At 24.6% G+C, this 11,175-nt stretch overlaps 1 protein-coding gene across 2 annotated transcripts; it reads left to right on the top strand.

The window, feature by feature from the left end:
• Nucleotides 1–208: 208 nt before the first annotated feature.
• LOC113559431 (glutathione S-transferase-like) lies at nucleotides 209–2,228 on the top strand. Of its 2 annotated transcripts, XR_003405975.2 has the most exons (5): nucleotides 209–635; nucleotides 1,134–1,301; nucleotides 1,377–1,519; nucleotides 1,604–1,832; nucleotides 2,065–2,228. XR_003405975.2 is itself a non-coding variant. In XM_026965253.2 (4 exons), the coding sequence occupies exons 1-4, from the start codon at nucleotides 503–505 to the stop codon at nucleotides 1,775–1,777; spliced, it is 618 nt and encodes a 205-aa protein (XP_026821054.1). In that variant the 5' UTR covers nucleotides 209–502; the 3' UTR covers nucleotides 1,778–2,042. The 2 variants fall into 2 exon arrangements, 1 of the variants encoding a protein (XP_026821054.1); XM_026965253.2 differs by lacking the exon at nucleotides 2,065–2,228 and having other exon boundaries at nucleotides 1,604–2,042.
• The last annotated feature ends 8,947 nt before the right edge of the window (nucleotides 2,229–11,175 follow it).

The raw sequence follows: 11,175 nt of genomic DNA, 5'->3' as shown, positions 1-11,175 counted from the left end.
AAGTGTAGGTAAATTAAAATGATAAATATTTCGTGAGTTTCAGAGAAGTTCCAATTTTATTTTCATAACCACCTCTGTCACTATTGTCAGCCAAACGCAAATGACCTTGAAATTATGATACTTGTTTAATCTGTTGATATAAATAAATAAATCACAAATATGTTATAAACAACAGCCACAAGTGACGAGTATATTTAATGATATTTAGTAAGAAGTATGTTTTATAGTTCATCATTTGTATATAAACGAACGATTAAATATTAAAACATAATTATTATAATAATTGCGGTCTAGTGACACAGTAGTGCAGAATGGTTGACTGTTTTATTTAAATATCTATTATTTTATTTATTCTTTTGTAAGCTACGCATAAATATTACTATTGAGTAGTATTAAACACCTGTTTTTTATGGTGTTCTGCTAAAAATAAACACTCAAACAATTTAACAAAAAATAAGTAAAAACAATTTTAAAACTAATAGAAAGAAGTTTAGCAGAAAAAATGTCGGTGTACAAACTCACATACTTCAACTTTCCTGCACTGGCAGAACCTATTAGATTTCTCTTGGCTTATTTAGAAATTGATTTTGAAGATTTTCGGTTCGAACGTGAACAATGGCCATCAATCAAACCCAGTAAGTAATGAAAACATTTTAAATGAATGCTAATATTTTATTAATTTATCATTTCATGATTGTGGTGAATAATTAGATAGCAAGTAACAGTGAAAAAAAAAGTTTATATAAATATTCAAATGTACACACAAATTAATTAAAGAAACATAAAAAAAAATTCAATATTATTTTTAAGTATTTTAGTAGATTATGATTTTATTTTTATTCTATATAGTATAATTTTATAATAAAAGCAAAATATTTATTAGTTTATGAAAAAATATAATAATAACTAAAATAGAGCGAAATTAATACAAATATATCTATTAGGTACGTTGAAAATATATAATCAATGCACAATGTACTTATAAAAAAAAAAAACTCATAATCTATTCTAATTGGATATTACGTATATAAATTATGCATGTAAATACTCAGTATATTTTATAGGGCTATAAAATATACCTGAATTATCTTTAAAAGTTCATCATGATATAATTTACTTTATTTGTTTTATAGCAATGCCATTCGGAAAAGTTCCAATTTTAGAAATCGATGGTAAAATATTGAATCAATCAATAGCCATATGCCGCTATCTATCAAAAAAGTCTGGATTAGCAGGTGGCGATGATTGGGAATCTTTAATGATCGATATTGCTGTTGATAATGTTAATGATTTACGACAAGGTAAAATATAAAATGGTAGTTTTGATTTTTAAGATTATGATAATAAATATGTGTATTTGTTTATTATTTTCATAGCTTTATCGTTACATGCATTTGATCCAAATGAAAAATCTAAAGCTGAAAAATATGTAACTTTAATAAACGAAACTATTCCGTTGTATATGAATAAATTTGAAAATACTGTAAGTGAAAATGACGGATATTTTGTAAATGGAAAGGTAATGCTAATTTAATTATCCACAGTACATTTATTTTGTTAAGTTCAAACCGATATTTGCATTGTTTTGTTTTATTTATTTTAGTTGTCCTGGGCTGATATATACTTTGTAGCTTGTTTAGATTTTTTGAACTTTATGGCAAAAGTGGACCTTTTAGAGAGCCGTCCAAAATTACAAGCGCATAAAAGAAAAATATTGGAAATACCTCAAATTAAATCATGGGTCGGCCAAGCAAAAAGACCTGCATTCTCTATGTGATGTGTCAAATTATAACTAATTTTGGGATTTTACTGTTAGTTCCAACATGAACCTGGTAATAATGATTTTATACGAATAACGTAGAATGTTATATCAGATTTGATCTAATTTGTCTCGAGACAAATTAATAATTTTGTAATTTGTTCTTACCCGGTTAATGCGAGATGGATGCACATCTGGTACTACTGTACTAGAACGTTTATAATGGCATTTTATTTATTTAAGTTTTGTATCTATTATAATATACTTATATCACGAATACGTATTTTATTTTATTCTTTTCATAGATTTCGGCTGATTGGGTTACTATCCATAGCGGCAAGTTAACAAAGCTCAGGGTATAAACTTTAATAAATGTTTGTCTTAAACGAAATAATGATATAAAACGAGAATTTTCTCGATATTGTATCAAATAATAAATAAAATATATATATAATACTATAAAATATAACTCTTGTCACTTTCATTGCTTATAATTCAATACTTGTATTACTACAATTCCAAGCGCAATTATTTATTTTATTTATTTGCTATACAGAAAATTATTTGAGCTGTTATGTTTATAAATTTTTATTTTGTGTCATATTTATTATATATAATACAACAATTAAAAATTACAAAGAATCGTTCTAGTAAAAATTCTAAGTAAACATTTTGAATTAAGTTCTCAATAAAAATAAAATATGATAATTAAATGTAATTATTTGTTTTTTTACACTTTAGATGAAATTGGGGATGTATTGCTTTTATATGCCCAAATTTGTTTTTAATTTTAATTCAAATAAAACATTTTTTTTTTAAATATATTAATTTTGTTATTTTAAAATTGGCCTTCAATGATGTATAGTATTAATAATATCTAACATATTAAGATAAAAATTTAAATATAAAATTTATTTTATTTTAATTTACTCGTCATAGTTAAACGACTTAAAAATGTCATTAAAAAGGAACAACAATATCATCAAGTTTTGGATAAAATTCATCAAAAAATCCCTATTTAAATTTAAATTTAAAAATTATTTAAGAATAAAAGGAAAAAACTCTTCCAATTCAATAACTTGAATTTGTTTGTATAATAAAAAATTAATTGTTTTATTTCAGATGGGTTTGTTATATTTGCAATAATTTTTTTTTTTATTATAAGTTACAGATTTGCCTTTATACTTAAACTTTCTAGTTATTAATTTATTATACACATGTATGATAATAATACAACATAACACACCATGCATATCAATCGGTCATCACTAAATTCAAATTTAACACATCAATTAACTGATAACTGATCTTATTAATCACGAGATATAAGTACATTTCACAAAAACTATACAGCAGAGTTCATTTTTCTTTTAATTTTTCTCAATTATTTTGAAAACTTTTAGCACAAAATACCAACTACATTAAATTTGTTTTATATAATGATTCGAAAAAAATGTGTTCAAATTACCAGTTTCAAAAAGTTTATCGTATAATAAGTATTATAGTCATGTATAGTTTATTTTAGCTGTTCAGTATTTATTTCAATTAAAATTATTTATAATATGATATACATAATTTAATATATCATCACTATAATATTATAATATTGATTTTATTTAATGTCTTAATGATAAGCTATTATTAACCTTACCACAGAGATTTTGAATCGTAGATTAAAACGACACGTTATTATAAGGCTGCTCAATCTCGTAAATGCCCTATGGTGTCCAATAGAATAAATATATTGAACTAATTCAATCAAAATAATTTATTTGATGTACATAACATTATTATAACTCGCAACAATCAAAACGTATACAATTTATCATTAAAGAATAAAAATATACAGTTTAAGTAAGGAAATTCATAATATAGTAAAATTTAAAACAGAATTCACCTTGGCTAATTTTTAATATCTCTATTATGTACACCAAAAAACTAACTTTTACAAAAAATATTAAATATAATTATTATAAGGTCATCAAACAAGCAGTAACAATCAAGCATTTCTTGCCTATGTATGAGGCTTAAATACTCATAAACACGAGGATATATATAATACATAAATACATTACTATGTAATATACTAGCGTTGCAACAGTAGCAATATTTGAATGAGTCTCTGATAAATATAAAAATATATAATATGAAAAGTAAAAAACCACCACGCCATTCAATTAATTCACAAAAGATTTTTTCTTTTATTTATTTTTCAACAAAGATTTCCAATCATCACTATAGCTTAATAAAAAGTCATTATCGCTAAATAATGACCAATTACTGAAGATTCATATTTTACTATCGGTTTTCTAACAACAGATCTTTACCATACGGGATAAGTAAAAAATAAAATTTATATAATAAAAACGACATAAAAACTGTTTAATTATATTGTGATCTATATAATATCATATATTTTAGTGTGTTATAAAATGGGTCATTTGAATGCATTTTTAACAAAACTATTTTAATACAATTTAAAAGTTGTACAATATTACATATTTGCACCGTTTTATGACGCAGATGAAACTTACAAAATTAACTAAGCTATTTTTAACTAGTTAATCGTTTTCTTAAAATTATTGAAATATAAATTTTTTAGTTAAATATTATATTATTTGGTAATTAATAACTATTATAATTTATAACTCAATTATTTTCCTTTATTAGTTCACAAACTTTTGAAAAAATATATAATACCTATCTAAAATATGTCTAGGTACAGTACATCGTACGTTAACTCTTAACATTTTAAATAACTTATAGTGTGTTTGACTAATTGCAATTGTTCAAAATCGATACAGTTAGGTTCAAATCAGTATTTTTTATGAGATAGGAGGAATCGTATGACTTTTCCCAGAGCAGTGCAATTGAAGTATATTAATTTGTAATAAGTCATTATTAAAACTTAACTCAACTATAAATTGGTTATAAACTAAATAAAACACTCGATAGAACTCTAGTAAAACTAAAAGTTTTAATAAAGAGTTCAGAATAAAAAGACTCAAAAGTAGTCTCATGAAGGGACTCGTGTTTACAATTTGATGGTCTGATTCTAAATTGTGCCTGACATGAAATGCACAAATTGCAGCCAAACACAATTAAAATTAACAATTTCAGCTTTCCTAATTTCTGAAGGTCAAAAACAAATTTCACATTATAGAAAATTATTATGAAACAATCAAATCATTTCCATATTTAATAAACCCATCTGTTAAAAAAAAAAAAGAACAGGCAATGTATAAATGATATTATAATATAAATCCCAATATACGCTAATTGTTACCTGTAGGATAAATTCCCAAATATTAAAATGAAAGCTTAAAAATTATCACTTGCCCATCTCTAGTCAATAAATATAATATGGTATAATATGGTGTGATACGTACCTCCAACAGTGTGATTCATCGTTTTTCGTATCCAATCGACGCATTAAGACGCGGCAATGACATCTACCTCAACGGTTCGGTGTACTCTCGAAAAGCTATCAGTGACCGACGCATTCTTCTATCACTAGATAGCGCATTAAGTATACGTTATTTATTTATTTTTTAATTTTCAGGTTCCTTATTTCCACACTAAGGTACTTAGACTTCTAATTTTTATTTTGAACACTATTGAAAATAGTTAACAAATTTATTATTACTTTTTTTAAATAATAATATTTGTAGGTACCAAAAACCAAATTCACGGTAAGCTCACGCCACCGTGATATAGAATATTGATAATAAATTGTACACATTTTGGCAAATTAAACTCAATGAAGTTTTTTTCTGTGTAATACTCACTCAGAAAATGTTAAGGTTTTTTATGAATATTTTGGATAAAATAATGTTTTACCAATTTATCTTAATTTACTCTAAATAGCCAAGAACTCTTTTTAAAAATTAATTTTAATTGTCGCCGTAAGTCAATCATCTAAAAAGATATACATAATTAACCTATTATAGAAATCCTTCAATATGTAAATGATTATATTTAAAAGAAAAAAAACTATATAAACATCGGGGCATTAGACATATTCGTCAATATATACGCACATGTTGCCTTCAAATATTCACGTATACACCAATGCATACGTATATTTATTATTTACAAATTACAACTATGATATATATGTCTGTCTGTTAAAAAAATACTTGAACCGCTAATTTATCAAATTTTTTTGTGTCAATTTTACCATATACGCTAGAAACTAACATAATATTATATAGGTAAAACTCTCGGGTATAATTGATGATAGAATATTTATTATAGTCTACAGGGCTATAGATAATAGAACAAATATGCGAATTATTTTTATATTTCTCACAGATTTATGGAGAAAAAAAAATTAAACCTCTGAATGATGATTACAAGCCTAGGTATAGTATAATAAATTAGCTATTTCTTGTTGAATTTAACGTTATCTGCTGTAATTAAGAATCATTTTATTATATGACGATATAAATTATAAATAATAAATCCAAAGTATAATTATCGTCTATTGATAAAATATGTTAACAATTAAAATAAGAATATTGAACAATATGTATAATACCATAGTTTATAATATAAATAAATACATTATGCGTTATGTGCAAAGTTTGGTATTGTACATTTCGTGATTACTGATTTGAATAAAATTTAATATATGAGAACAAAATTTATAATTATATTATAATCTAAATGATCTGATCGATTTTAACTATTCTTTTTCAAATATAACCATAAAATATATTTTAGCATTTATAATTTTTGAACTTTTTTTATTTATTGAATTTTAAACTTTGCCTTTTCTATCCTGCAAAAAACTGAATTATAAAAATATATTTTTTGAAGTCATTAGATAAATAATCGAAAATCTCCGTAGTCCACACAAGCAAAGCTCAGAGATAAGTTGTCTACCAGGTCAAAATAGGGCACCTTTAGTTAGATTAACACGTCCGGTTCAAAATAATTGAAAATTCGGGCAACATGATGTAATTCGTAATAAGTATATTATTTTAGTTTATAATTCATAAATATAGAATATGATGTATAAAGTGGTTTTTCTTTTATAATAGGTATCACCGATTTTTTATTAGATCCTGGATGGATAGGTATGTGTTTTTATATTTGTTTCTGACATCACATTTTGTCATGTGCCAACCGGACTACGACGTTATTATCATAGTTTCTCGGTAAAACTCTATTTCTAAATAAACGAATCCGATGAGCGGTTACCGTCGATTTTCACTCGTATTGTGGTCATCGCTGGATCGCAAACTATACAATATTATGTGGTACAGTCACGTTATGTCGATTGCGGTCCGAGATTACCAGATTACCAATCTGCACATGAAATAAAACCCATGAATCAGGCGATTGGTCTATACATTTGGAGAGAAAATTTAAAATTTAAATTATGACAGACTTATTATCATCTTAGTATGGAATTTATTGTTACGAATATGATAACACACAGTTTAATATTTAATTACTATTTTTTCTACCCACTATTTTTTGTCCAACATATTCATTAATTTTTTTGTTTGTCATTCTAAAAACCATTAGCAAATTTTTTTCCTAAAAACATTTTGATTTTTTTTTGTACTAAATTTTGCGCCACTTTGACCACCTGATTTTTTCCCATGCATTTAATTATTTTGAAATTTAAAACGTATTTTTCAGCGGGAGTCAATTAGCCACGTTTTTTTTTTTATGTGTAAAAAATGTTAATAACATTTCCCTGGTTATACAAAAAAATATTGTTTTTTTATTTTTATATTGTCAAGGATATAATACGTAAATTATGTTACTTATTTAACGAAATAATGACTAATAAAATCGTTAGTATATAATATTTATCTGTACTTAGGTAAAATAATAAGTCCATGGTCAATGTATTGAATACTAAATATAAATACTAAATACGTATTAAATAATGTTTCAAGAACTAGTTAAAACATCGTATCTATACATTAAACGCTATGAATTTATTGTAAATACAACACCGACGGATACAGCGAGGATAAATATATAAACTAGGTATAAGGATTGTAAATGTGTTATATGTGTTAAGTGGAACATGAATGTATTTAGTCAGATCATACACAATATAATTATTAAACAAATTCAAAATTATATTTTACTTTAATTGTATGTCGAATAATAAATATTTTTTTGAAAACATTTCGCAGGAGATTTGAATCCTCAAACCCTCCTGTATAATACATGTTTGTACTGATATTATATTTTCCAAAATTTCCTTCAGTTTTATTCTAATCTGAACAAATTTTATAACAAAGTACTGAACTTGGGAATCACTTTTTGCCGAGATGTGAATTTCGACAGTGATTCAATTGTTATAGGCCATATATAGGTTTTAGGTAAATGCATCTATGCCGAAGTGTAGGGTGTAACACTGTAGCGTATCACATATTCACATAAAATATTTTGAAACAGTAAAAATACTTTAATAAGTAATAAAATAGTAATAAAGTGAATCTGATTAAAAAAGTGGGGTTTCAGAGTGAACATTTTCCAATATTTTTCTTTAATTTGAAAAAAAAAGTAGGAAACCAGAAAGTTTTACGTAATATTGTAATGTTATAATTCAAAAATGAATAATCCTATATACTTGAAACATTTCAATATTACTTAAATTATCATTTACTGTCTTCAATGAAATATTCAAAAATTAAGATTAATTTTAAGTTATTTACAGATATTTTCATTATTCTTATTACTATATATTTTTTTTCCGAATAAATGTGTTGATAAAAATGTTTAGGTTTTATACAATTCCTTAAAAATTTAATTTAAGATATTCCTCTTAGTAGTTAAAAAATATAAATACGATTTTATAGTTAAAATGTTCAATTTTTATACCTAAGACTTAACAATTTTATTCATTGTTTCTAATAAGTAGTTCTTACTGAAATCCAAAAATTTGAAAATATAAAATCATTATTCTATACAGTATACGTATTTTAAGTATTTATATAATCAGTTATTTAAATGTTGTTATTCAATAACATTCATGGTTACTTTACATTTTTAAGTATATTATAATATCTCGAAACATAGGTATATTATTGTACATCAAAGCGGTTACTTGCCTAGTTTTTGTTTTTTATTATAAAAACCAAACAGCCATTGGGATTTAAAAAAATTTACTATAACTGTGTTTATAACAATGAATACCTACATTAATAATAATAAAAAATAAATAATAGTAAATGATTAAAATAGTTACTTTAAGTACATAGGTAAATGTACTACAAGTTGTATTAATTTGATAATTTTTAATTATACCAATTACACCATACAATTTCATAGTTACCAACTTTCAAAAATTGGCACAAATAGGTTTGTAAGTATTGCCCGATACCTATACATAACATATTGAAAAATATTGTCTAAATTATCTATTTATAAGACAGGAGAACATAAATTAAGTTTTAAAAATGTAACATGATCACCGATATTATTTACCTCTGTAGGTTGTCGTCAAAATAATTTTATCGAAGATTGAATACAGTGGATGCTAGGCCAACGTGATTAATATTAACACGGGAATTCGCATTAACGTGTGGTGATTTTCAAACACTTAAAAACGAATAAATTCGTCCATTGACACATAAATCGATTCATGAGAATTACAATAGCCACATGCATGTACCTACGATGTATACATTTGATTATTCATCATCGATCGCCTGCATTAACCGTCCCTAATGGCTTTTTAAAAACATTTTGAATATGATTTATATTAATGGCCCTGATTTCATGTAAATGCATCATATTTCTCTATTCTATACCAAGTTAGAATAATCCTGATTAAAATATTAAATATTCGAACGTTTTATAATGCGGAGATCCTAATTATTTTATTATTGTTACCTTTTTGCATACTTGTGTAGAAATTAATGTAATATATTAGATATTTTTAGTTAATCGCTCAATTTCTTATTGAATTATTTACATTTTGCTCAGAGTTTACAGAATTACTATTTTATAATATTTTTTTTATTATTATTTAAAAAGCAGAATCCTCTAGATTAATTATTTGCTATGAATACAATTTATTTTATACATAAGCATTAAGCATATATCATGTTTAATGTATATTATTATACATTTTTTAGGCATATTCTTCATAGATGTATGCATAATTAATGTGTACCTACATAATATTATTATAGTTTATTTCTCACATAAAAATTCGAATATTATTTATAAAACTGTTAACGTTAAAACGAGACCGGGTTAAAATAGGATGGTAGTAAAAACATATAATTGATAACATGGTTTTATTTAACTTCAAAACCGCAATGTAAAAATAATTTAGATTTCGAACTTTGTACGTTCGTCGCGACCCTACAATCGCTGAAGCAAATCAAACACAGTAAAACAGTTACCTAGGCAGTATCTGAAAATTTTTTTTATTGATTTATTAATGTGTTTTTGCTACTCGGACGAATTTATTAAATGTTTATGGATCAATAACAGATATAATTTTTAAATCGTTTGTGTTTTAATTTGATTTAATAATTAATATTACACTTAAATTGCAAATATTAAACAGGTACTATAAATTATAATACACGCAACACGCACAATGATAAACTGTATGTTTGCACTTTACAATGATTATTTTACTTTTAACAATACTTGCTAGTGTGCAAAAATACATTGCTATATTAATTATATATGTTATTTTATCATTTTTATTAGTTCCGAGTAAATCATACGATTATAAGTTATAGATAATATTGTTGTGATAACTAACCTAACTTTCAACTGATTAAGAAGACATTAGATTTCTCCAACTTATAAATAGATATGGCAAATTTACCTTCAGCCGTTCCAATGTCGTGTTCTTTCATTAGTTTTTTTTAATTTTTTAGTGAGATAAGAATTTCTAAATTATGCTTATAATATTTTATGTACTCATCACGCTTTGGTCAAAAATTAAAATATGGTAAAAACCAACGAGACAATACAAATCATATTTTTACGTATAAGTTGGATAATAATTTATTTACCTACTCTAATAGATTTTAAAATAACAACCACTATATAATTTTTTTATTTTTTTTTTTTTTTTTGGTGGGGGGGATCACTAGCCCCTCTGAAATTTTAATGGCAGACAAACTAGGCAAAGGTATAATTTTGTCTTTACTCCAGATATGTTAACAGAAAAATTCTTTAAATCTTCTAAAGTAAAGTAAGAATACAATACATTTAAGTATTTAGCATACATTTAAAAGTTAAAATATTTTTTTCCATTAATTATTGTTTATTAAAGAACATATTTTATTTACGTTTCTCTTGCTATAGAATATGTTGACGTGTTGTTAACGTCATCTTATTATATGGGTTTTAAAGATAATCCAAATAATACAATTTTATGAATAAAGTATGATCATCGCATAATTTTTTTTCAAACA

Source organism: Rhopalosiphum maidis, chromosome 1 (assembly GCF_003676215.2).
Source record: "Rhopalosiphum maidis isolate BTI-1 chromosome 1, ASM367621v3, whole genome shotgun sequence".
NCBI lineage: Eukaryota > Metazoa > Arthropoda > Insecta > Hemiptera > Aphididae > Rhopalosiphum > Rhopalosiphum maidis.
The sequence above is the reverse complement of the archived record's forward strand: the minus strand, read 5'-3'. Positions and strand labels throughout refer to the sequence as shown.